Source organism: Camellia sinensis, chromosome 5 (assembly GCF_055761805.1).
Source record: "Camellia sinensis isolate YWXY chromosome 5, ASM5576180v1, whole genome shotgun sequence".
In the NCBI taxonomy this organism is placed as follows: domain Eukaryota; kingdom Viridiplantae; phylum Streptophyta; class Magnoliopsida; order Ericales; family Theaceae; genus Camellia; species Camellia sinensis.
In genome coordinates this window covers 199,500,265-199,527,263 of record NC_138965.1, presented here as the reverse complement: position 1 = coordinate 199,527,263, position 26,999 = coordinate 199,500,265, and the positions used below count along the sequence as shown (strand labels likewise).

The following is a 26,999-nucleotide window of genomic DNA, read 5'->3' as shown; positions in this document are numbered from 1 at the left end:
GTTTTTATCAAATGTGTAAGTTATATAAAATAAAATATTTTTATATCACATAGCTGTCAATTTGTTATTTTCTGTTTAATTTTAAAAATAAGTTAGTTTTTTTAAATAAATTGAAAAACACTTAAAACATAAAAAGTCAAGTAGGGAAAAGAAAAATTTTAAGAGCCAAAGTAGAAAAATGATCAAATATAAAAAGGGCATACTATAATTTACCCAAAGATAAAAATACACATTTTCTAAAGGTTTGAAGAAAATACAATTAATCATGGCATACATACACCTTTAATATAATTGAAATTTTAATTCACGTAACAATTACGTTATTTTTTTTCAATAATTCATTAACCATATAAATTAAAAAAATATATATATATATATATTGTCATCTATTTAAAATTAAAAATTTATTTATTTTATTTATTTCAGTATATACTTACTATCTATATTAATTTCATTCGAGGTGAGTGTAATTTACCCCTACAAAAATAGAGCAAATTTGTCCTACAATTTTAAATTCCATTAATTTGTAAATATTTTTAAACATGGCACTATCATATAATTTTCAAAATCTTTCCATTGAATTATAAATTCTTGCCCCAAAAGCCACAACTAATATGAAATTCCCTTATCTTTTTTTTCTCTCAATTTTTTGGTATTCTCACGAACAATTTACAACTCAAGTTAACTATAGAGTATCTTTATGTATATGTGTACATGATTTCATTAGCATAGTTTTAAAACTCATCAAACTTAAATTGAATTAGCCTACCCAAAAAAAAAAAAAGAAAATTTCCAAACTTCCACAAATTAGGGTGTTCAATGAGATGTTTTTAATACAATAATTAGGCCAAAAACAATTCGGATTAAAGATCAATGAAAGCACAGCCATACAATCTTTAAAATCCTACACTTCCAGTCCTTTTGGATTGAAACACACCCAAAGCCTTTGCATTCTTCCAATGAAACCCCTTCGCAACCCAAGTTAACAGCTTCCACCACCGATGCTCTCAAGACCATGAGACAGAGACCAAGGTCCGATCCAAAACAAGTATCCACGAGAGCAGCCGAATCAACAAAAACACATCAGAGATGTTTTCACATTGCAGCAGGCAAAGTTCCAAAATGACGGCTCAAAAACCGCACACCTGCAAGTCAGACGTTAAAAAAAAAAAAAAAAAAAAAATCCATCAGAATTTTTCTGAAAATTGCCATAACTTGGAGCATTCCTTCTAATTTGATAATTTCCCACAACCGGTATAGAAAAACAAGTATCCATAATATCCTTGTCAGAGTAAACGTCTCAAGAATAAGTAAATTTGACACCAAAAGCTCCTAACAGTGTAACTTTCCATCAAAATTGATCAGAAAAGTGCATAAACTAGGAGTATTCCTTCTAATTTGATAATTTCCAACCACCGAAATAAATATTAAAAAAACAGAAAGAAAAGAAAAGCATCCACAATGTCCTTTTCAGCATGAACTTCTGAAGAACAAGTAAATTTGACACATAAAGCTCCTAATAGTTAAGTTTTTTAGTAGAATTGTGCTTTGAGAGGCTCACCGGTTATGCGATAACGCATCAGCAAATTCTTTATGTTGTTGCTAGTTCATTTGGAAAACGATCAGTCTGCATGAAAAAATATTTAACACCGGCAAGTAAAATAAAGCTTAAGATGCCAATCGAAACAGGACCCACTGAACCCAACAAACTCGTAGTGTGCTTGCTGTTCTGTTTAGTGCTGGCTTTGGATGAGCCAGAAGATATCAGAGATGGGTTCTTCATGAATGACAAATACGAATTGACTTCTTCTGTTGTTAGGGCTGGCTTCAATGACTTCCAGACAGTCTGGAAGTGACGATTACACACAACACTAGCAGATATGTCTTCTCTCAGAGCTACAATTCCAGCTTCCCTGCATAGGCCCTCCAACTCCGCCCCTGTGAATAGCTCAGTATCCTCTGCTATTTGTTTGAGATCAACATCGTTGCTCACTTTCATGTTACGTGTATGTACGCTAAGTATCTCATATCGAGCTTCTAAATCTGGTGGTGGCACATAAAGGACCTACAATTTCACAGAAAAGAAATTACCAGGACTTTTGGCAATGAGCTAACTAGTAACTTTTTGTTTTTCTTACCTGACTTGGATGTAAAAATAAATATATTAATTATTCCCCCCCAAACAAATATATGCTAGAAATCTATAAAAGGAAAAAGTCAAACAATCCACAGTAATAATTATACATGAACTGTACAAAAAAAAAACCTAGTTCAAGGGCTAGCATTGCTTATCTGCTAGCTAGAAAGGACATCCAAAAGGCACAAGAACAAGGAGCAATGGACAAGTGCTTAGACAAAATTGTTACCAGATCAAAGCGTCCAGGCCGCATAAGAGCAGCATCAATTGCATGAGGGCGATTTGTAGCTGCTAAAACAAGAATTCCCTAAGAAAGAAATCAGCAGATATCAAGTGAAGTTTTTAAAATCTTATCTTTAATTTCTCTCCCATGATGATGATTGAAATTAATAGATATCAAATAATTTATGAAGTTTAATGCTTACTTTTGCCTGTTCTAAACCATCCATTTCTGTTAGCAAGGTAGATAGAAGCCTCTCTCCTACAGCAATGTTGCTGCTTGATTTGCCTCCTCTGTCATTGAAAGGTAGAAAAGGAACAAAACAAAGCAAAAAAGTAGAACCAAAATGAAACAAAATCATTATTTCAAGGTGGTGGGGAAGACAAGCCTCAATGTAGAGAATAAAGATGTGTGATCTTGGAAGTGCATTCCTCTTTCTATTCATTCATCAACTGCACTGTGACTCAGAAGTACAAGCATACATATATTCAATTATACAATCATACGTACATACTTATATCTTGTCAAAAAAATAAGGAGAAAATCTTTGTTCTTGTTCCTACATTTTCATGAACTTGACGAGAAATAAAAGGGAGGCTACAATTATATGTAACAGATGAGTCACATTAAGTTTTAATTGACAAAATGAAGGACTAAACTGTTAAAATTAATGTATTATTGATTGATATGTTTATTGATATCTATTACAATGATTCATGATTCCTATATATAGAAGAGGGTGAGTGTGTAGTAGGTGAGGAGTAAGTGAGGAGTAGGTGGAGTAGGTGAGTGTGTAGTAGGTGGTAGTGGTAGGTGTGTAGTAGGTGGATTTTTAACAGCCCCCCGCAAACTCAAGGGGGATAGGAACTAACCAACTTGAGTTTGGAGAGAGTAACAAAACAAGAAAATACATAAAAATAAAAGAGGATAGGAGACACTGTATGGTCGTGTTAGACCGTTGTAGAAGACTGGATGGTTATGGCAGACCGATGTAGAAGACAGTTTATGGGGTCATGTCGGACCGTTGTAGCAGACAATGTTGTGACAGTTATTGTGACAGTTTACGGAGTCTTGCTGGACCCTTGTAGAAACTAACCGGAATCAATGTCGGGACAGTTTACAAAGTCTTGTCAGACCCTTGGAAAAGCTAACCGGAATTAAATGTCGGGTCAGTTTACAGAGTCTTGTCGGACCCCTAAAAAGTCGCACCCTCAAAAGGTGTTGTGACAGTTGTTGTGACAGTTTATGGAGTCTTGCTGGACCCTTGTAGAAACTAACCGGAATCAATGTCGGGACAGTTTACAGAGTCTTGTCGGACCCATGAAGGAGCTAATCGGAATCAATGTCGGGACAGTTTACAGAGTCTTGTCGGACCCATAAAGGAGCTAACCGGAATCAATGTCGGGACAGTTTACAGAGTCTTGTCGGACCCTTAAAAAGTCGCACCCTCAAAAGGTGTGCCCAATCTATCAAAAGGCGTGCCATCAAAAAGCGTGTCCAATCCATAAAAAGGCGTGCCATTAAAAGGCGTGCCTATCAAAAGGAGCGCCCATGTTGTCGGCGAGCGCCGAGAGGCACATGATGCGCGTGTCTGCCTCGTCTATTTAACCAAGGTTGAGGCGGAGACTGTGCAAACCAGTCTGAAACCGCCGAAAATCCTTTGAAAAAAACTCTTCCGTTTCTGAGAAAGAGATTCTGGAACACTCTGTTGCCATTCTGTAACCAACCGTTCTCTGAAACACTCAGCAACCCATAACATGGCCTCGTCTTCCCGTTCAGCTACCCAGAATATGGCCTCTTCGTCCCGTGGTCTGCTCACTCTCTTTCCCGACCTCAACGAGTCAACAAGAGAGATAACTGGTGCGGTGGCCAGTGAACCTCAACCAAGCGCCTCTGGTTTTGCTCCGTTGAACTTTCCGATACGGTCGGTGGAGCAAAAAATGGCAGTGCAAACTGATATTGAGGCCAATCAGTATACTTTGAAGTCATGTGTGGAGACCATGACGGCGGTCACAAACCTGTCGCACCGGCTGCAGAGTAGGACAAATGAGGTGCAGCAGTTAAACGCCCAACTGGCTCTGCTCCAACGCATGTATAAGGATGCGCGAGCAGAGATAAGTGTGCTAAAGGCGGAAAATAAGGAGCTGAAGCGGAAGGCCACCGTGATGTTCCGATTTGGAGGGCCGCCATATGCTGCAGTGGAGGAGCAGGGAGTAGTGATCGTGCCCAGTGGAGCGGGAAACACGGAGGCAAAACCGGCAAGGGCCGCCCAGGACGAAGACAAGAAGAAAAGACCGGCGGCAGAGTAGAGAAAAATCCCACTGTGGGTGTGGGTTTTTTTGTTTTGTTTTGTTTTTTTTTTTTTTTGTTTGTTTGTTTGTTTTTTTATTTTTTTATTTATGATGTAAAATTGTGATCGGGGTTGATCGTTGAGATGAATAAAAGATGGTTTGGTGTGCAAAGCTATACGGGTATGAATGGAATTGGAAAAAGATGAAAAATAATGTGAAAGAAAAATAAAGAAAGAAATAATAAAAATATATTTGAAAGCAAAAAAGAAAGATGGGAAAAATAAGGAAAGTGGTTTGGAGAAAATAAATAAAAATAATGGAGTTGGAAATCAAACGGAGGAGAGATGATGATGTTTTGTTTTGTTTTGTTTTGTTTTGTTTTTTTTTAATATAATATAATAAAAAGAGAGATATATATATATATATATATATATATATAAATATAAAATAACGAAAGTGGGGAACAAGGAGTGCACCAATAAGCTTTATAATAAAAAAAAAGTTTGGGCGGTGGATGCAAAGTGAGGAGAGAGAGTGTTGGGTTATGTGGGTGGAGAATAAAGAAAAGAATCATACAGCTGTGTGTGTATATGGCAGTCCTTCTTTTTTTTTTTAGAGACAAAACTGAAATTCAGTCCACCAATTTAGAAAACCAGCCACCATATTGATCTACCCCACGTGCTAATCGGCTCAAGTTTAAAACCAAAACAATAAATAACCTCTTGGAGGCACTAGCAACTGTGGGCCCATGTGTTTGAAAATACATACATAATATATAAATATAAGAAACTCATATATATATATATATAACAAACCAGCCCATGTTCATAAACTTTGAACCACGCTGTCAATCATATCAAAACTTAACCCAAATTTTGAGTTTCCCTCCATGCTACTAGCATGTGCCGAACCAAAAAAAAAAAACTGCACAAGTACCAAACAACCCCTCCTGCAGTAGCCAGCTCTACAAAGACTTGAATGGTACACTCAACCAAACCTCAAAACCAGCCCACGGTTTACTACGAAACCACCCACAACTCAGATTAAAATAATTAAGAGAAGTGGGGACTGGAGGCCGGCTTTCTGAGATCTGGAGATCGATTTGGAGGACTTGGGCTTGCCTCTGCCTCCTTTTGTTGCGGTAAAGCGAGTAGCAGCGGAAGCGGGAGCGACGGCATCGTCGTTGCTGATGAACGATAAGCGGCGATGCCAACATCTACGATAGCCGCAGAGGAGAACAGAGGGAGAGGGCATCGGAGCCTCTGACATCGACGGCGACGTGTTGATCTCTGTGTCTCTCTCCGCTAGTGCTTCGAATTCAACAGATGGAGGAGAGAGAGATGAAAATATGGCTTTGTCATTGTTGGTCAGAAACCAGAGAGAGAGGGTTTGGGCAATGATGGGAAGGTATGTGTAGAAAATAAGCGGAATAGGTTGAGGTCCGGCGGGCGGCCAAAGTGAGGCTGCCACCCGCCGGTGAAGCGGAATTACTAGGTTCTCAACCTTGCTCTGATACCATGTTAAAATTAATGTATTATTGATTGATATGTTTATTGATATCTATTACAATGATTCATGATTCCTATATATAGAAGAGGGTGAGTGTGTAGTAGGTGAGGAGTAGGTGGAGTAGGTGAGTGTGTAGTAGGTGGTAGTGGTAGGTGTGTAGTAGGTGGATTTTTAACATAAACCAAATGAAAATAGAACACTAACCGTTTGGCAGCAACAACATCTGCCTCATCAAAGAAAATTATGCTTGGTGCCGCAAGGCGAGCCCTCCGGAACGTATTACGCAACAAAGCTTCACCTTCTCCAACATACATTGAATATAATTCTGCACCACTGATTCATCATTCATAAATTTTCAAGACATGCAACTGTACAAAATTTTAATCAAAGAGCCCCTTTTCAAGGCATGCAATGGACTGTGACTTTTATTCTTCATTTTAATGGACAAATTTGATCTCAATTTTTTTTTTTTTTTTTGGCTGGTCAAAGAAAAAAATAACCTAAAATTTTCATTAAAAATTCAGTACACAAAGTCTTCAAAACTACTAGTTTAACACTGAAACTTGTCTCAATTATTAATTTTATTTAGTAGGCTCTGAGAGAAAAGATACCACCGCCTAAAAGCAATTTGACAATATCGACTGGAAACATTCCTGAATTGCTTCTATCTAGGCAAAACATGATTATTTAACAAATCCTACCTAATCCCAAGATATCCAATTTTTTCTTCTTCTTCTTTGCCCTATTTTCCTTAACAAGGTTAAATTTTTATAACCTAATATTCCACTCCCCATTTGAGATGACTATTCCACTTGTCACAAGTAGTTTTGAAGAAGTTTTCAGCCAGAGCTTTTATGACTTTGATAAATGTTTGGCTCCAATTTTGAGTGAAGTAACATACAACAATATCCATCCTTTGAACTACCCACATGGTTTTCACAATGCATCTTAAAATTTATAATTATGTTAAGTTTTTATGCTCTTAACCTTATCTTGCTGAAATTAATGAAAGATGATCAAACCTCAAGGAAAAAAAAGAAGCTTGGGCAGCGTGAGCAGCTGCTTTGGCAAGGGTGGTTTTTGAGCACCCTGGAGGTCCGTGAAGAAGAATCCCACGAACAGGTGATACTCCAAGCCTCGAAAATGCAGCAGAATGTTTTAAAGGCCACTCAACAGCTTGCTGGAGCTTTTTCTGTACCACATATAGAGACACTGTCAGGGGTCAGTAAGAGTTTCAGCCTCAACTGATTCTGTAATGTTCACAAACCTTTAAATTTTTTAATCCTCCAATATCCTCCCAAGAAACCTTGGGAATTTCCACAGTAACACCCCTTGTTATGCTTGGACCAACGACAGATCTTGCATGCTTCCAGTCATCCATTGTTAAGCTACGCATACCAGCTTCCTCATGTGCATCTGAAGATTTTCTTACTGCAGACATGGCAGCCTCGCGACACAAAGCTTCTAAATCAGCCCCAACATAACCATTGCAAGATGCAGCGATGGATCGCAAGTCAACGCTGGGATCCAAAGGAAGCTTCTTTGTATAGAGCTGCAAAATGTTATAAGAAGAGAGCATTATGGCCTTCAACTCCATAAATTCAACGTTGGGCTGAGTAACACTAACAGTTATCCAAAGGTGAGGGGTGCTACAGAACAATTTCCAAACAACAACTCTTGAAAATTCAATTTACCTTAAGTATTTGAAATCGTTCGTCTTCATTAGGAGTTGTAACTTCAATCTCAGTGTCAAAACGCCCTGACCTTCTTAGTGCAGGGTCAATTGCATCCGCTCTTTGTACATGTAAACCAGAAGGCAAGAATAAATCTCATAATATATGTTAAATTTAAGGCTAAAATTCTAAGGATCTGACAAATGATGCAAAGCAATAAGATCCAAAAATGTCAGTGCTCAATTTGAAAATATTGAAGGAATTAGCTATGGTTTATGTCTCTAAATTGGATTGGTAACTCAGACAGAGATGAAAGATATGCTACCTCACAAGAACAGGACACCAAAAGGTTATATACAATATTTACTTCACAGCCTTCAATAAAGAGAAAACAAGTAAAACAAAAAATTGGTTTCTTCCCTTGTTATGTCTGTCCCTTTAAAATCCGTTAGTGTTTTCAGTTGCTTTGAGTTTCCTTCTTATTAAATTTCAGTTACATATATAAAACTATGAAACATGTATGTCTGTCTTTTTACTAAGGATGCGTGCAAGCATGCAACCACAAGGGGATAAGGGGTAAGGATAAGTTGAAGAGGCCATGAGGATATTCAAATATAAATTTTCCATAGAAAGAAACAAAACACAATGTTTTTTTGTTGCACTGCAAAAGTTTGGAGGTGGGTTCTATGTTACCTCGAAAAGTTTGGAGGTGAATTTTTGTAGAGAGAAAAACTGGTGGTGGGAGGTTTGGCAGAGAGAGAAGGTCATAATAGTGGTGGGAGGCGTTGACGACAGCAGCATGAATGCAAGGTTAACATGGATTTGCATAATGCATGAGACACATGAACACAAAAAATAAAACTTATCATAAAATATTATTGAAATATCCAAGAAACAGATGGTCTTAAAGACAATAGGAGTGCAAAACTAACCTATTAGTAGATGCCACCACAACCACCTGTGGCACAGATCTTGATGTGGGTTTGTTGGAGTCCATAAGCATAAAAAGCTGAGAGGCTACACGAATATCTTGCTCTTTTCTGCATTTCAAGGACAAGTGACATATGTAAGTAAGCAACTGCACATAAATGATGCCATATTCCCAAATCGCTGGTTCATAGTTAAGTAGCAATGATTAGTTTCACATTAACACTTCTATTGTCTTTTTCCCCCCCTCAGCAGTTTCACCAAAAAAATTAAGACAACAAAGAAACAGTGTCTATTTTATTAAGAGAAAACATTTTGGTATCAAACTAACAGAAGGCATCATAACAGTACATATGCACCCGCATGCACATAGAGAAAATAAAATGCAGAGACGTGCTCTATAGCATGTAATGAGCATAACAGCTTCAACTATTGGCAAAAAAGAAAATAATTTTTTTTTCTAACCACTTGTCTTTTCTCACATCAGCACCATCAAATATGAAAGACCAAATAACAATCACAAAAGTACATTACTGAATTTTCTTGGGAAACAAACCACTGGTAATGGGAAACCATACAACTGTAAGAATAACACCTCCATGCAAATGATAAGTGAAAGAATTAAAAAATGGGAAGAAAAAAACAAATAGAGAGAAAAATGTGAATGCACTTCAGCATGTTCCTTCACAATTCCCCCCCCCCCCCCTCTTCTCCTTCTGTTATTGAAGTGCAGCACAATGAAAAGCAGTAAATCGTATGGAAAAAATAATTCAGAGTTTGCTCAAATTTTGTCAGTTGTCTCACACACCTTGAATCACGACGAGGACAGAGTGCATCAATTTCATCAATAAAGATAACTGACGGCTTGCCCGATTTTGCATGAGATGATGCTTCAGCAAAAGCCTCCCGTAAGATTCTCTCACTTTCTCCAGCATATGCTCTGTGAACAGAATGAGGACTGCAAGAGGAACCCAACAAACCAAAATCAGTATAAATTAACAACCAAATAAAATGACTTTAGGGATGGCTGGAAATATAGAATTCCAACATTTCAACCCTCCATCTGGCAGAGGTCATTGAAGACAAAAAACCAAAAATAAACAAAATAGGGGAAAAAAGGACCTATCACGGTGACTGTTATTTCAATCTTCAATATCTACTTCTGCAATTACTGCCATTTCATGTAATGTTCATATTCAGAATGCTATTCAATGTGAGATTTAACATACAGCGCCACAGTTGATTTGAATTTCACCAGGCATGCAATTTTTCCCTTAAGTAAATTATTTCACCAATATGATGGAAAAATTCGGTACGGAATTTTACGAGAGTCAGAGCAACATCGTGTGGAAAACCAATAACAAGACGTCCTAATGATATTAACAATTTTAATAGAGACAAATAAACAGCATGTGCAGAAACCAACAATGAGATTACCTAATAACAGTTAAATGCGCATCACATTCACGAACAACTGCTCGAACCAAGCTTGTCTAACATTGCAAGAAAAAGAAATACAAATTAACAACCTCAAATGCTAAGGAATACATAAGCTAATATACTCCTCCATACTGTCAAAAAAAAAAAAAAAATAACAAATACTCCCCCATACTGTCAATTATCAAAAGGTTCTACACAGATATGAATGTATGAATATATAGGGGCAGGATTAACTGAAAAATAAAGAAGTTTTAAACCAGTTCATAATTTTTCACAAATTCACAAAATCAACTATTAGATTGAACACTTCTCTTATCATGGATGCCAAATTTTACATTGAGAGGAGGTTGGGAGATTTCTTATTTAGATTGAAATTTGGCATGCTAGTCAAGTTGAAATTTAGCATGCACGATGATCATGGAAAAACATCAAATCCAACAATTAGTTTTGTGAAATATGAATCATCAAAAAGTTATGAATGGATTAAAAACTTCTTAACTTTATTCTGGGTGTAAGTTTATCCCTGGGGCAGAGCCACATAATGCAAGAGGGCGCAGCTCCAAACCTTCAACTTTTAAAATTTGTACTTCTACAATATTACCTATACTTAAAAAATTATTTTCCAATTTTCCCCCTTAAATTTCATATATGCCTTCCTAAATCTTTCACATCCCCTCTTTTCTTTTCTTTTTCAACAAAATCCATGCACTTTGCCCCTCTACATGTTTATTTTGCTAAAAAAGTCTCCCTCAAACTACTCTCCTAAGTAGTGTTTGGTTGACTGGAACGAAGGTGGAATGAAATGATCATACCTTAAGGAATGATCATTCCATTCCACCTTTATTCCAGTCAACCAAACACTTAAGGTATGATCATTTCATTCCACCTTCGTTCCAGTCAACCAAACACAGTATTACTTCTTTCTCTACTCCTCTCATTTCATCGAACACCACTCGTAGGTGCAGAACCACACACTCTGTAGCGTAACGCACTAAATGTTTGACAAAATTCCCAAACCAAATTCAAACCGACTATGTAACATTTGGAACCAACATTCACATTACTTATTTATTTACAAGATTATATATACCTTCAGCTAAGTGGAAATGTTTATTATTTATCCATCATCTTTATTCATTAATTTTGTTTAGATTTTTATACTCAATTATAAGTAGTTCATTATATTAAAAATAAAAAATAAAAACGGAGGATGCGCTATTGAGGCTATTTTATTTTCTTAAATTTTCTATAATGAGCATTTGTTAAAATTGCTAATGAATAACTCAGGTGTTACAGAACCCAAATCAAAATTTAGCACTGACCCAAACCAAAACAACCCATAAAATTTGGTGCTCAGGATTGTATGTATGAATGTGTGAGTATGAAATTGATATACCTTTCCAGTGCCAGGGGGACCATAGAGAAGCAAACCTCGAGGCCACTGAAGAAAATAGAGTCAGAAATTCAATAGGTGATTTCAATGACAAACCCAATTCAATGAGAATCAAAAGTGAGAGAGAGAGAGTATTGATGAAATTACTTGAAGACCGAGCTTATGAGACTCACGAGAATAGAGGAGAGGGAAGGTGATGAGTTCTCTGAGAGCTTGTAGCGCTTCACCGTTTCCAGCAATTGCTTCCTCTGCCCTCCACTCCCTCTCTCCGCCGCCGCCGTCGATGTTCATGCTATTTGCTTCCATTGCACCGCCGTCGTTGTCGGCCTTGGCTTATGTCTGGAACTGAAGGATACAAATTAAAATTAAAAACTATATATAACTATTAAAAAAAAAATAGAAATTTTATAGGGTAAATTACACAGCTTTCTATAGATTCCTGCCCGTTTAAAAATTATGTTTAACTCATTGTCATATGAAAATAATATATTTACTCCTTAATCTTTTTATATATAAAATAATAAAATAATATTAATATTTCATTCATGTCATTTTAAAAAAAATAAGTGCAAATTATCAACATCCTCTTCGAGGTTTGACTAAAATATAAATTTTTTCATGAGGTTTGAGAAATTACATTCCGTCCTATGAGATTTATGTTTGCATAATAAATTACCTCTTGAGCTTTATATTTACATAACAAATTACCTCATGAGGTTTATATTTACATAACAAATTATTCCCTCATTTATTATGTAAATATAAACCTCAGGGGACGGGATGTAATTTATCAAATCTCAGGAGAATTCGTATTTTAGTCAAATCTCGAAGGAGGTGTTGGTAATTTGCCCAAAAAATAATAATCATCTTCTTTGGTTTAACTCACACAAAAAATTAAATTTCTTTATTTTTCGTGTTTTTTTTATTTTTACTGAATTTTTTTTAATATTAAAAGCAACTTTTTTTTTTTTAGATACACCTAATCAATTATGCTTAAGAAGTATAATATTTTGTAATTTTTTTTAAATTCACCAAATAAAAAATTCAGTAATATTGTAATAAATGTGAATGACGGTATTTGGTAATACTATAATAAATGTGAGTGGATAAACGAGAAAGAAAAATGATGGTGGTAATAAAAATGAAAAATTCTATTCATATATCAAAATTTATACAAAAAAAAAAATCAAAAAAATATTGCGATAGTGATATTGTAAATATAAATCATGTTTATGAGTGTTTTGTTTTAAAGTAAAAGCTCATCATTAAGTTATATCATTGTGCTTGAAAATTTTATATAAATTTTACGTTTATATATCATCAATAAGAATATGTTCAGGTTGAATTTAATAATAGAAAGTTATAGAATGTAGTCATGATGATAGTGAGAAGAAATGGTACGAAAATGGTAAAATGGTCATTCAAAAAATTTTAGGACATGACATCAACTATCCAGGGACAATTTGTAATGAGATTACAAATCTCAGAGAGAAAAATGTAATTTTTCAAGCGTAAGGGGAACATGTATCAAATAGAAACCTCAAGGGGTGTCGATGTTATTTACCTAATTTTATAATTTAGTTATACGGTAAATTGTTTTTATTTCTTTCAAAATTTCAAGAAAATACAATAAGTATTATAATTTTTGTATCATAAACTATATTATTGATTTCTTTCAAAGAAAATTAAAATTTTCAAACACAATAATGTATTCTTACTTATTTTCAAATAAATTTCTACTCAATTTTTTAGCAGCAATTTTTACTATCCTCTCTCCTTACCACCTCTTGCCACCATGCACCGTCGACAAGCTCTCTATCCACAACCCAACAAGCTCCAACAAGCAGATGATGACCATTCAAGACCTCTAGCAACACTCCCGCCACCTCTGATCACCCCTACCATCAGCCGCCCTCCAACACCAACCACTGTCTCTAACAATTTACCAAACATATTCATTTATTTTTATTTTCAAAACATTTGTATACATCAAATAAATTTTTTTGTTGTAAGTACGTTGTTTGCGTTTAAATTTTTTTTTTTTAGTGATTTGGTTCATTTTTGGGTAGAAATTCTCACACTAAACTTATTTATCTGTCAATCTTCTGGAAATCTCAGTGAATTAATCTTCAGCAAGAGTAAATCAACGCAGTCTGGATGTTGGTACAACAAACAATATACTAATTAAAATCATCTTCTTCTCAATTTTTTTTTCTTCAAAATAACAAATTAATGGCTTCCAATTACAAAACCAAACTGTTTAAGGTTACAGAGGAGCATAGAAGCAACTATACTTGACCCATATCACAAGTGATGAAACAATTTGTATACTTCTATTAAAATTTGCAAACATGCACCAAAATTGGCATACTCTGCCTCAATCTTCACAACAATTTTTCTTTTTTCTCAAAAATAAGCTGAATTGAAAAGTTATCATAATCGTCCTCATCGATTTTTTCAAATATACTAACAAAAGGCCCTAGCAACCTGAGGAAACAGCACATGCAACATGTATCTGGCTCATCTAGACAAGGTATCAATTTAAGCTCGATGTCCTGTAAATTTCTACACTTCCTGCGGATGCTTGGTTAGCTGCACGATTACTTCCAAAATTCTTTCGGTTTGATTCCCTTGCAATTCTTGAACCAAACTACAACACAAAATAAGCAAAGATCATTGTAAAATAAAAGCATATGCACTTCCTGTATATGTATGTTAGCATGTTCATTTCTAATTGAGATTTTAATCTCATTCATCACTCCCTATGGCAGGTCCGAATTAACTCACTCTAAGTTTATTTTCCCTTTAGGTAGGTGATTGGATTCAATTCTCCTGATATTTCTTGTGGTGTCTGTGAAACCAATACCAATGACTGAAAACATATGTTTAAAAAAAAATTTGCAATAAATATTGTTTTGAGTACATGCATACAATATAGTTTGCACATTACTGATATAATTAGCAAAAAGATTTGGGGAAAACAAAAACATTATAGTTTTATGTTCTAAATTTTAGAGGAAATCATTACATAGGGAAAATTTTCTAAACATCCTCAGATTGAGTATTATCTGCAATCCCAATCAATTCTGGGCAACCAAGAAACAAAGGAAAATACAAGCAAAGGATGAAGTTGCACATACTCACTAATTCAACGCAGCAGAATAAAAATGTGTGAACCCTAAAAGCACTCAAAATGATTTTTCTTTTTTCTTGTTTTTTTGATATCCTTTCGTGCTGGGCAAAAGGATTGATCATAGTTAGCAAAATAAAAAAATAAATAAAAATACATACCTGAATTGCTCTTTTAGGCAGAACAGATGCTTCATGCAAACCAAGCAATTGGGCAACCTTCAAGAAATAAGCAAAATTTAATGCTGCTCAAGATTCACACATGAAAGAGTACAAAAAAAATTGAAAACAGGAACAAACTACCCATCAAATCTACAAGAATCAAAGATAACCATAACAAAATTTTACTTTGTGCTAGAAGAAATTAATCACAAAGCAACAAAAGACGACTCAATTTATCCGTGACATAATGCAGAAGCACTGTGTTGCAACATGGCACTGATACGAAAGTAAAATCAAAACAAAAGAAATGGAACGCACCTCTCTGAGAATCTTCTTATCACCCTTTCCACTTGGTTGATCAAGGTCAGCAATCTCCCACAAAGGAATACTGAGGAGAGTCCTTATAACATCCTCATCCAAGAAAGGAAATCGAGCCTAATGGACCAAATAATTAGATAATGAGTATACAACAGAAATCAAAAGATGAAATTTGTTTTGAGTAAATCAGCAATACCTCCTTGCCATTATCAGCAATACATCTGTCATCTCTCCCTAGGTTCCTCTTCCAAATTCTCTGCATGTCTAATTTCATTTCTTCATGTAACCCAAGCCAACTGATGATGTTGCGTTGAACCACAACATGAGCAGGACAACAACATGAGCAGGACAAAACGAAAACGTTTTAGAACAGGCAGAAACATTTTAACAATAAAAATGCAAACAAAACATGCAAATTAACACACCACTCACAAGATGCTTGAAACAAGGAAATGGCATATACATAAATAAATTTATAATTGTAGATGTAGGCACATTTGTTTTCTGTACAAAATATGAGTTTACCTTCCATTTCTGTATTTTGTCCTATGTCGTCCATAGCCAGCGCATTGTTCATCTGCACCAGAACCAACTAGGAGGATCCTGGCCTCAGACTTGTACTTAATCCGCTGATAGTCCCCATTATCATAATTATTATTGCTATTGTAAATCCTTTCTTCACACACCCAACCATCACCACCAGCTGCCAACCACAAAGCTAAACCAATATTGAGGTCCTGAAATGGAAAAATGAAAAATTGGGAAATGAACACCACAAGAGAGGTATTTAGAAAAAGAAGCCGGATAGGTTTCTGAACCTTAAAAGTAGTACACTTTCTTATCAGGATATGATTAATCAAAAAACTTATAAATTGTATTATTATATCTGAAGGTGAAGACAAAATTAGAACAAGAGTTAAAACAAACCATGTAAACTGGGATAATATATATTCCATGATGCTGGGAATTACTTATTACTTTTATGCCTAACAACAACAAAAGAGTTAAAGCTAAGTGCTTCCCTAAATGCTAGCAGCACAACATACAAAATTATAATTAACTACCCTTCAATTTGTAGTATGAGACTGGTACCATATAGGTCTTTGCAGGATTTATAAGTGATGTGACATGCTTTGCCTCCGAGGTCAACTTTGACAAGTCAGCATCAATCTCGACAAGTTTCCATCTGCATTTGCAATGCCATGCATTTCATGTATTGAAAACTATAATTATAAACAATTTAAAACCAAAGAGTATTAAAATTCATGCATATTAAAAAACAATTCTAATCATCCAAGGTTTATATACAAAGCCCAATGAAATTCATCACTTCTTAGGGAAGCAGGTTAAACATTTGTCAAAACCCATGTTATAGTAAGCCACAAACTTAATTTTTTGGGTTAATTACACTAATAGTCCCTATAGTTTGGGACTTGTGTCACTTTGGTCCCTGACTTTTCAATTGTGACACATTTGACTCTGAATTTTGAATCTTGTTCCAAATAAGGACGATTGAAAATATCATTAGATTTTTCAAGGGTAAAATCATCAATTTGATAAAATATAAACTAATTTCACAAAAATAAATGTCAAAAAAATATTTTTAATTTTTTTAAAATTATTTTTATCCACCAATGATAAAATTTTTTAAAATTAATAAAAATTACATGATTAATTTTTTAAAATTAATTTTACATGATCATCATCCAAACACATAATAAAAATGAATTTGGTAAAAAAAATAAATAAATGTCTAAAAGATTTATCAATTTGACATAATTTTATTTTTAGTAGGTAGAAATAATTTTTAAAAATTCAAAAATATATGTTTGACATTTATTTTTGTCAAATTAGTTTATATTTTATCAAATTGACAATTTTACCCTTGAAAAATCTAATGATATCTTCAATTGTCCTTATTTGGAACAAGATTCAAAATTCATGGTCAAATGTGTCATAATTGAAAAGTCAGGGACCAAAGTGATACAAGCCCCAAACTATAGGGACTATTTGTGTAATTTGCCCTACTTTTTTTAGTGTCTTCAAGTTGGAAGTTTTTCTTGTTTGCCTTTATTCATAATTGTTAAAATCCACCTACTCTCCACCTACTTCACCCACTTAAACCTACTCCACTAAACCTAATCCACTACACCACTACCACCTCACCTACTCCACTAAACCTAACCCACTACACCACTACCACCTCCACTTCACCTACTCCTTACCTACTACACACTCACCCTCTTCTATATATAGGAATCATGAATCATTGTAATAAATATCTATACAACATATATCAATCAATAATACAATTCTCTATTTCTTTATTTATACATTGAATTTTTTACATGGTATCAGAGCCAAGTTAAGAAGCTAATAATTCTGCTTCACCGGCGGGCGGCAGAATCGCCTTGGCCGCCCGCCGGACCTCTACACATACCTTCACTCCGCTGCCACCAATTATTCTTCTTGATCTTGATCTTCTTGTTGTTGCTGATTCAAATGTTTGGTTTTCATCATATGAGGAAAATTCTCAGATGACATAATCACTACTGTTATATTTCTCAGAGATGAAGATTCCTTAATTTTCTTGAGCAAATCATAGCCTGTCATTCCAGGCATACAGTAATCTGTAATAATCAGATTCACTTCCAATCCCTAATAATCAGCCTCGCCTTGTTCGGCAATCGGTGAATTCGCATTCTACGACGTCGTCTTCGTCTCACATTGCTTATCATCAGAGTTCACAAGTCGAAGGATCGAATCCACACAGCAACACTTCAAGCTCAAGCTCGAGCTCGGTCTCGTCTGCGGAAAGATCTCTTCTTCCCAGGGGACATCAAAGAAGAAGCTGTTTCATGCGTCCTCCAGGGGCTATTCTTTCTCCTGGTGAGACTATCATAGCAACTGTATTCAAGTTTGTGGAGCCTCCAGAGAACAATGAAGAACCAAATTTTGGGGGACATCAATTCAGCTTGACCCTGTTGGAACTCTAACCTTGGAGTTTGATGATGGTGATGTTTTCCAGTGGAGCAAGGTCACAACATCCATTTGTAATCTTATCCTCGGTAAAGTGAACCTCAAGTGGTCTAATTTTTTATTTTTTTTATTACTATTATTATTATATCAAATAATCAATGCACTCCTGTTCCCCACTCCACATTCTTTTCTTTTTTCTTTTTTTTTTCTATTTATTTTAATCCATCTTTTTTGCAAAGCAAACGACAGTTTGCACACCCATCATCATTTTATTTTATTTTATTTTAACCCCCTTATCCTATTTTGATCATCCTGTCTCCACTACCCAATTTTCTTTATTTTATATATATATATATATATCTCTTTTTATTATATTAAAAAAAAAAATCATCATCTCTCCTCCGTTTGATTTCAACCTCCATTATTTTTATTTATTTTCTCCAAACCATTTTCCTTATTTCCCCCATCTTTCATTTTTGATTTCAAATATATTTTTATTATTTCTTTCCTTATTTTTCTTTCACATTATTTTTAATCTTTTTCCCATTCCATTCCTACCATATAGCTTTGCACACAACACCATATTTTATTCATCTCAGGGATCAACCCCGATCACAATTTTACACAAAAAAAAAAAAAAAAAAACACCAAAAGCTTTGTTTTCTTTTCTGCAGCCGGCCACCCACCGACCTCACTTCTTCGCCTATTCCGCCGGTCTCTTCTTCTTGCCTCCGTCCTGGACGGCCCTTGACGGTGTTGCCTCCGTGCTTCCTAGACCACCAAGCAAGTTTCCTCCTCCCTGCTCCTCCACTACAGCATATGGTGGACCTCCAAATCGGAACATCACGGTGGCCTTCCGCTTCAGCTCCTTGTTTTCTGTCTTTAGCACACTTATCTCTGCTCGCGCATCCTTATACATGCGTTGGAGCAGAGCCAGCTGGGAGTTTAACTGTTGCACCTCATTTGTCCTACTCTGCAGCCGGTGCGACAACTTTGTGACTGCCGTCATCCTCTCCACACAGGACTTCAAAGTATACTGATTGGCTTCAATGTCAGTTTGCACTGTCATTTTTTGCTCCACAGACCGCATAAGAAAGTTCAACGGAGCAAACTCTGGGGCGCTTGGTTGAGGTTCACTGGCCCCCGCATTAGTTATCTCTCTTGTTGACTCGTTAAGGTCTGGAAAGAGAGTGAGCAGACCACGGGAAGACGAAGCCATTTTCTGGACAACAGAGTGTTACAGAGTGTCTCTCTCAGAAATCTCTCTCAGAAAACAGAGTGTTACCGAGTATCTCTCTCAGAAATCTCTCTCAGAAAACGAAGAGTTTTTTCAGAGTTTTTCTAGCAGGTTTTTGTCTCTGCTTCCAAGCCTCAGCCTCCGCTTCGGTTTATAAAGACCATGACAAAGAGGCCGACACGCGTTCTGTCGATCACGTGCATCGCCGCGTGTCTGGCGCACCTTTTGATGGCACGCCTTTTTATGGATTGGGCACGCCTTTTGATGGCACGCCTTTTGAAAGATTGGGCACACCTTTTGAGGGTGCGACTTTTTAAGGGTCCGACAAGACTCTGTAAACTGTCCCGACATTGATTCCGATTAGCTCTTTTATGGGTCCGACAAGACTCTGTAAACTGTCCCGACATTAATTCCGGTTAGCTCCTTCATGGGTCCGACAAGACTCTGTAAACTGTCCCGACATTGATTCCGATTAGCTCCTTTATGGGTCCGACAAGACTCTGTAAACTGTCCCGACATTGATTCCGGTTAGTTTCTACAAGGGTCCAGCAAGATTCCGTAAACTGTCACTACAACTGTCACAACATTGTCTGCTACAACGGTCCGACATGACCCCATAAACTGTCTTCTACATCGGTCTGACACCGCCATCCAATGTCCTCTACACCGTTATGACACCACCATACAGTGTCCTCTACATGGTTATGACACCCCCATACAGTGTCCTCTACAACGTTATGACACCACCATCCAGTGTCTTCACCAATGGTCTGACACGACCATACAGTGTCTCTTATCCTCTTTTATTTTTATGTATTTTCTTGTTTTGTTACTATCTCCAAACTCAAGTTGGTTAGTTCCTATCCCCCTTGAGTTTGCGGGGGACTGTTAAAATCCACCTACTCTCCACCTACTTCACCCACTTAAACCTACTCCACTAAACCTAACCCACTACACCACTACCACCTCACCTACTCCACTAAACCTAACCCACTACACCACTACCACCTCCACTTCACCTACTCCTTACCTACTACACACTCACCCTCTTCTATATATAGGAATCATGAATCATTGTAATAAATATCTATACAACATATATCAATCAATAATACAATTCTCTATTTCTTTATTTATACATTGAATTTTTTACAATAATATTAAAATCCTCTCTGTTTCAAACACCTGTTTTTAACAGCATAGTATCTCTATCCACATGCTTTTCAAACTACTTGGTGTTTGTTACTAAATGATCCTATTGTAATATGCTGCGACACTTCAATTTCCTCTCACAAAAGCATTTGCATGTGTTAATCCTTTCTAGAAACCAAAATGTGTTAACAAATAATGAATTGAACACGCCTAGACTATCGCGTTGCAATCACAAGAAAAATAAATAAATACTGCCGTACCTTCTCAATGGCGAGATTCTTTTTAGTTCCTTTACACCAGCCCGGGCAGAAATTCTATCAGGAGCAGACTCATTGTCAAAGCTTACATTAAGCAGATCAATTTCATCTGTGAACAAAGGTTTTAGAGGAACATAATCATAAGCTCAACAGCAAAATTTAGCCACAGTACTATTTTGGAATTAATCATCTAGCCTTCAACTAAACAAGATCTTTTAAATCTCACAGTTCAATCAGTGCAGCCTTTAATTCTCAAGAATGCAATTTTTCTTATTTGGCTACTTACTTATCTAACCTCTCATCCTCTCAATATCCTCATTTTGAACTACCATTCACATATGAAGGGATTGTTATTGGCATATAATATCTTGAATGGTTATGACTTCAATAAAAAAAAAAATTCATGTCACAAACTGAGTGAAAGTGAATAGTTAAAATGCCACAACAGTTACTGATTTATTATTATTTTTTTTTAAAGAAAAATAAATCAAACCCAAGCAAAGCAGGAAGCATGAAAGCGGTCATTGGAGAAAGGCAACAGGCAACAAGATTAAATAGTGGGAACATGGAGGGACCCTTAAGCCCTTAATAAAATATCAAAAGTGGCTCAGGCCCAATAACCATATTATTTGTCTGTACACAGTTCTGGACTTCAACAAGCAGTAAATCACAGAGAATATAAATGTAAAGGAATCTTTCAGGGCATTATAAAACTTATAATTCTAGAAAGGAAAGAAAACTGAACCAAGCTTACATAGCAATACTTACACTTGGAATCTAGGCACTCATCCAGTAATGCTGAAAGTATCATTGAATCCAATCCCCCAGAAAAAAGCACAGCCACAGGAGCATGTCCCTCTTGTATCTTACCACATTTAGCTGCCTACACAACCCATCCAAGAATATTACAATAAAATACACACACACAAAAAAAAAATACAAAAAAAAAAAATACAAGGAGGATGAGAAGAAGGTAACTTATGTATGGTAAATATGTGACAAAGCATTCCCTAATTTTCTGCCCCAATTGCAATGCATCATAGGATTCATAGCTAAAGACATGACAAGCATTCTATACAGGGGGTGCCACTCATATGCGTAGGGTATGCGAAAAGGGAACAAAACAACTATATTACGGTACCTATACATTAATGTACTCAAAATCTCAACAAAAATTGGTTCAAGGCCTAATGAAAGTCCAAACTAAAATCCAGAAATTTTAAAAATTATCTAGAAATGAAAGAAGATATTACAATGGAAAGATTAAATTAGTCAGCATTCCAATAACAAAATGGAGAATTTCAAATATTCTGATAAAACTTACAAACTTGACTAGAAAATAATATTCAGAAGAATTTTCATAAAAAAGCATAAGATATGCTCATATTACTTTCATCAAAGCAAACAAAATAATTAAGTGACTATTGAGGCTTGTGCTTCCATCAATATAGAAACCACAAGAAGTATGCTTCAAATTAATCATTTTTTTACCTTGAACATTGTACTTATTGCAGTGCGCCGCATCACAGCTTCTCTAAGAGCAAGCAGAACTGTCTCTGATGGCACCACAACTGATGCTTGTATAAGTCCTATAACAATCAAAACAAGCACTGCAGTCAGAGACCCCATCACATCCTTATGACATCCAAATCTGGAATTAAAAACTGCAGCGTATCTATATTCTTCATCTGCCCATGGCCTTGTGCAGTGGATACGGCCTTTTTTTCAACTAGAACTCAGCTTGTAGATATATATATATATATATATACAAAAGGGTATGATGTTAACCTGATTCGTACGGTACTTTAGTTGAATGAACTGAAAGCATGTCATGTTGCCAGCCAGGAAATTTCATTCGGGATACATTTAACTCCTCAGGTTTGGGTTGAACAGAAGTTCTGTCCCACTTGATCAGTTCATTTAGAATGGGATCCGTCCATTCATGTCTTTTAACTTCACCAACCATATTTGCATCCAATTTTGAAGCACCTACTCGCATACTATATACCCCGCATGGAAGCTCTTCCCAAAAATCCATTTCACTCGTTCCATATTCTTCTCCATGATCTGCAGGCAAATACAGAATCATGGACTGAGTACTAGGCAAAGGTTGCACAAGCTTAACAGTTCCAACCTGAAGGCCCTAGTAGCTAACTATAAAGTGAATAAGGAATACATTATACATCAATAGGAGAATATGCAAACAGTGAACAAATATGAAAATATTGGAAGGAAAAAAGGCAGAATATAGCATTGGGTAATGAAACCACTTTACAGAGTACATGCCATCAATATATTGAAATTGCTGTTAAGCATAGCAATTTCCATCTCACATTTGACAAGAATATGAGGAGGACAAAAAAAAGGGCATACAAAATAGAACAAAGCAATTTATTTGCACGTATGTTCAAAACTCAATCAGACAAAACGGATTGCTCTTTTCTAGTTAACAAAGTACAGAATCATTCCACACATAACTAACTAGATCAGTTAACTCCAAAAATGTATTCAATTAAGTCAAGCTCTTTCTAGCCAAAAGCCAAAGTGATGAAGCAATTCTATCAGCTAAAAACCATCATACTAATTCAGCAATAAAACTTCTGTTCCCCCGTCCTTAACTGTAACGGACACCATGGACTCCCAATCATAATAAAAAAGTCAACCAAGATCCAGGCTTGAGCAAAAACTTTGCTGAGACGAGGTATAGCCAGACACTTCTAAGCTTACATTAGCATCAAAATAGCAAAGTACATCATAATTCCCCTGGAAAGTTAGAAGGTCACCTGATTGATTCATAAGCTTGTACCCGTTCTAGATAGTATCACATCACATCCTTTTGGCATTGACAAATGGAAGGTTTTTGCACTATTTTACAGGGAAATTTTATCAAATTAATAGAGCTCATTTTATTATTTTGCACATATAACGAAAATGTCACATCGAGGACTGGTTTTATTTAACATTATTTATATACATATAAATATATATCTGGGTATGTGTATGTATGTGTCTGTTGTCTATCATTGATCTTACTAAAACTATAGACAAATGGACAAATGGACAAAGAAAAATTCTTATATCCAGTAAAACATTCATACACAAATGAGTATAACTCCTGTTCACTTTCAACCAATAATCTACATTTGTGCCAAACATATCAACGATCTTTTGCGCCATGCATTGCACCCTAGCCTATAAAAATAAAAATAACTAAAGAAAATAGAAAAATATAGAAAGGAAGAGATGACCGAGCACCATATACCAGAACTCTTATCAATGGAATGAGGTGGCGATACAGAAGTTAGAAGAAGCCTGGAGTCCTTGGAAGTTGGCCAGTGAACAAGAAGGCTCCGCCTTCCAAAAGCATCTCGACCAAACCATATGGTTCTTGAACTAGCCTATACATGACAATCCAAGTAAAACTTCACAAAACAGACTCGTAGAAAAAAACAAATCATTTGCCAAGTGGAGTCATTACAAATAGAAACTTACCACTTAAAGTTACCTGCCAATAGATTAAAGCCCATGGCCCATTAATTCTTGAAAGAAGATTAGGAACAGAATTTTGCCCCTTCTCGCTACCATGACATGCTTCCATTTGTCCATGAGAACTGCAGGAACAGCAATTTCCAAGAGATTCCATAAGAATTTCACCATCATTGCTATCATTGCTGAGATAAATTCCTCCAAATATTTCACCTAAAAGATACAGGGAAGGAATTAAAATACATTATATTCGGGACAAAAACTAAACAGAAGCAATGAAAAACATAATGTGACTAACCAAAAAAAAAAAAAAGTTAAATAGTTAAAAGAAGAAGAAGATAGGAAGCAAATGTGTCCATTAACTAATCGCATAAACAATTTCATCTAATTGATTAAATTGTATAGTCTTAACTTTCCATAAAATACGATCCAAATACAAACAACTTCCTGGTCATAGCAAGTCAAGGTGCCACCTTGAGACTTGAGAGTAGAGTTAACTCATACAAGCTACTACTGCAAGAATATCAAGAAAATAAATTTTCGAGAAATATCATTTGTGAATTAGTAATTGAGAAGTTGTACACAGATAATAATAAAAAGTCCCAAATCAACAAACAGCCCCAAAATTAACTTGCAAATTCAGTGACCTGAACTAAATTGTCGAAAATGCACATGGTAAAAGTAGTGCAGAGGCCATAGTGTTAACAAGTAACTCAATACATTTACAAGTAACATGAACTAAAAAATGGTGAACAAAGAAATGACATTTTCAGAAAACTGCATATGACATAAGGTCTCTTCTATCACAAACCATAAACCCGATATAACTCGTATAAGCGTCGAAAGCATACCATTATAAACAAGGATATTTCCAGCTGCATCCACCAGCGGCTGAATAATAGGATTTATACCCCTAAGTTGTAATGTGGCACCAAGAAAAAACAGTTCGGCAACACACTTAGGTTTATCAAAATCATTGTCTAGCATACAAGGTTCTTCACTTGCAAAAGTGATGCAATGGCATGAATTAGCGTTATAATGTAAATCACCCTTGATTGCCTCTTCTTCCACTGTAAGAGAGAAAATATCTTGTCCCTCAACAGAAGATGGAATCTTTGAATGAAGAAAAACTTTCTTGCTTCCCAAGCTATCCGGACCTCGTCTCCTTAAAGCTGCTTTGATATCATTTATAGAAAACAACGGCTGGTGTGCCAAAAAAAATTAAAATAAAGTCTCAATACCCAACAGAAATTAAAGCCTCGGAACAAATGACTTTTTAGGAAAGACAATATAAGTCATTTTGCAGATTGAATACAGGTCATTCCAAGTGAATTTGTGACGTGAAAAAGAAAAGTACGTGATCCAATACTAATGCAGTATGCCCATGCAGTTATACATGATGTAGTGGGATCAGAGCATGCTACAACAACTAAATTGAAACAATTTTATATCAACCGTACACAACAACTAAAAATGTGATTCCCATTTTTTGGTCCTTCATATTTTGATATACTCAAATGGGTGTGACGCGCCTAGTTGATGCGTAAATAGTCACCAAGCACGTCTCAATTTCCAACTCCTATTTCGCCGAACTTTGTTCGTCTCATTGACCTCTACATGTTGGTATTTAGTTTTGTATCCTTCCGCATTGCCAAAAATGGCATTTCTTGTCACTGTATGTTGAGTTCTACATTTATTTATTTTTTAAAATGCTCAATACAAGATAACTTTCAACTTCAAAATTAAGTAATAATATCTTAAAAGTTGGAGTTTTTTTTTTTTTTAATTGAAATACCCAATTGCTATAATATAATTCAGTGTTAAAAAAAAAAAAAAATTAGAATCCACAATTTTCAATTTACCAAAAAGTGTTCTCATACTAAGGCTAGATTACATTCAATACACAAATATGGTAGATTGCATTAATCAAGATCGACAAAACAACGAAATTGACAGAGAGAATATCATGAAAAGTTATAAGGTTGCTTACTTGTTCAGCTTGAGGAAGTGAACTAGTACTGAAAATGGGAAGCAAAGCTGATAAATCGATGCGAACACCACAGACAATGAGAGCGATTCCGCACATCTCTCTCTCTCCCTCCTCTCTCAACCCTACCTACGCAGTGGTTTTTAGGGTTTTCGATAATTTGATGAGACGACAGCATTTTGTTATATATATTATAAATTTTGTGTACATTGAACAGACAAGCAAGCCTCCGTAGCATAGTGGTAGTGCGTTCGCTTCGTAAGCGAAAGGTCGCGAGTTCGATCCTCGCCGGGGGCTGTATTTGGTTTTTTATTTTTTTATTTTAAACAAAATTACACAGGACTGATTCATGTTCTGCGATTGTCACTGTTTGTTTGCAAAGAACAAAAACAACTTTTATAAAAAGCTTTGCCCCTCCAATTCAACAGGTTATTAGAGCATTTGAATTATTTTTTTCTTAAAAATTTTGTTTGATATCAAGTTCTTCAACGAAGGGTTTTGGAGTTTCATAAAGTTACTGAACGATCAGCCGATATAATTTTTTTATAAATTTTTGCCTTAAGATGGTCATTCGGGAGAACATTCAAGAGAATATCTGGCAATGGCAATGAACAGTGATCTGATGAAATGCATATTAATCATCAGTTTGATACCTATTTGATTAAACCATTGAAGTAGGAAAATGAGCCATTTTTTATCAAA

General features: G+C 35.7%; 2 protein-coding genes, 1 long non-coding RNA gene and 1 other non-coding gene across 6 annotated transcripts; 2 read left to right on the top strand and 2 right to left on the bottom strand.

Annotated features, from left to right (window-relative positions):
* Positions 1-779: 779 nt before the first annotated feature.
* On the bottom strand, positions 780-12,039 carry CDC48B (cell division cycle 48B). Of its 3 annotated transcripts, XM_082871113.1 has the most exons (13): positions 11,738-12,039; positions 11,594-11,638; positions 10,195-10,250; positions 9,566-9,715; positions 8,763-8,870; positions 7,852-7,951; positions 7,425-7,709; positions 7,180-7,349; positions 6,362-6,490; positions 2,563-2,650; positions 2,367-2,444; positions 1,562-2,065; positions 780-1,145 (listed from the first exon to the last, which is right to left on the bottom strand). In XM_082871113.1, the coding sequence occupies exons 1-12, from the start codon at positions 11,894-11,896 to the stop codon at positions 1,592-1,594; spliced, it is 1,842 nt and encodes a 613-aa protein (XP_082727239.1). In that variant the 5' UTR covers positions 11,897-12,039; the 3' UTR covers positions 780-1,145; positions 1,562-1,591. The 3 variants fall into 3 exon arrangements, with proteins under 3 accessions (XP_082727239.1, XP_082727240.1, XP_082727241.1); XM_082871114.1 differs by lacking the exon at positions 10,195-10,250 and having other exon boundaries at positions 11,738-11,966; XM_082871115.1 differs by lacking the exon at positions 10,195-10,250 and having other exon boundaries at positions 11,764-11,935.
* A 1,862-nt stretch (positions 12,040-13,901) lies between these two features.
* Positions 13,902-26,454, bottom strand: LOC114306469 (Asparagine synthase family protein). Its single transcript, XM_082871112.1, has 14 exons — positions 26,301-26,454; positions 25,162-25,513; positions 24,330-24,523; positions 24,087-24,222; positions 22,613-22,891; positions 22,316-22,413; positions 21,593-21,707; positions 20,828-20,933; positions 16,292-16,385; positions 15,725-15,936; positions 15,396-15,495; positions 15,200-15,316; positions 14,882-14,938; positions 13,902-14,240 (listed from the first exon to the last, which is right to left on the bottom strand). The coding sequence occupies exons 1-14, from the start codon at positions 26,394-26,396 to the stop codon at positions 14,127-14,129; spliced, it is 2,070 nt and encodes a 689-aa protein (XP_082727238.1). The 5' UTR covers positions 26,397-26,454; the 3' UTR covers positions 13,902-14,126.
* On the top strand, positions 18,158-18,974 carry LOC145791125 (uncharacterized). The gene is made up of 2 exons (XR_014330843.1): positions 18,158-18,267; positions 18,853-18,974. It is a non-coding gene; the product is annotated as an uncharacterized LOC145791125 (long non-coding RNA).
* Positions 26,455-26,522: 68 nt separating the features above from the next.
* TRNAT-CGU (transfer RNA threonine (anticodon CGU)) lies at positions 26,523-26,594 on the top strand. Its single transcript has one exon. It is a non-coding gene; the product is annotated as a tRNA-Thr (tRNA).
* Positions 26,595-26,999: the final 405 nt, after the last annotated feature.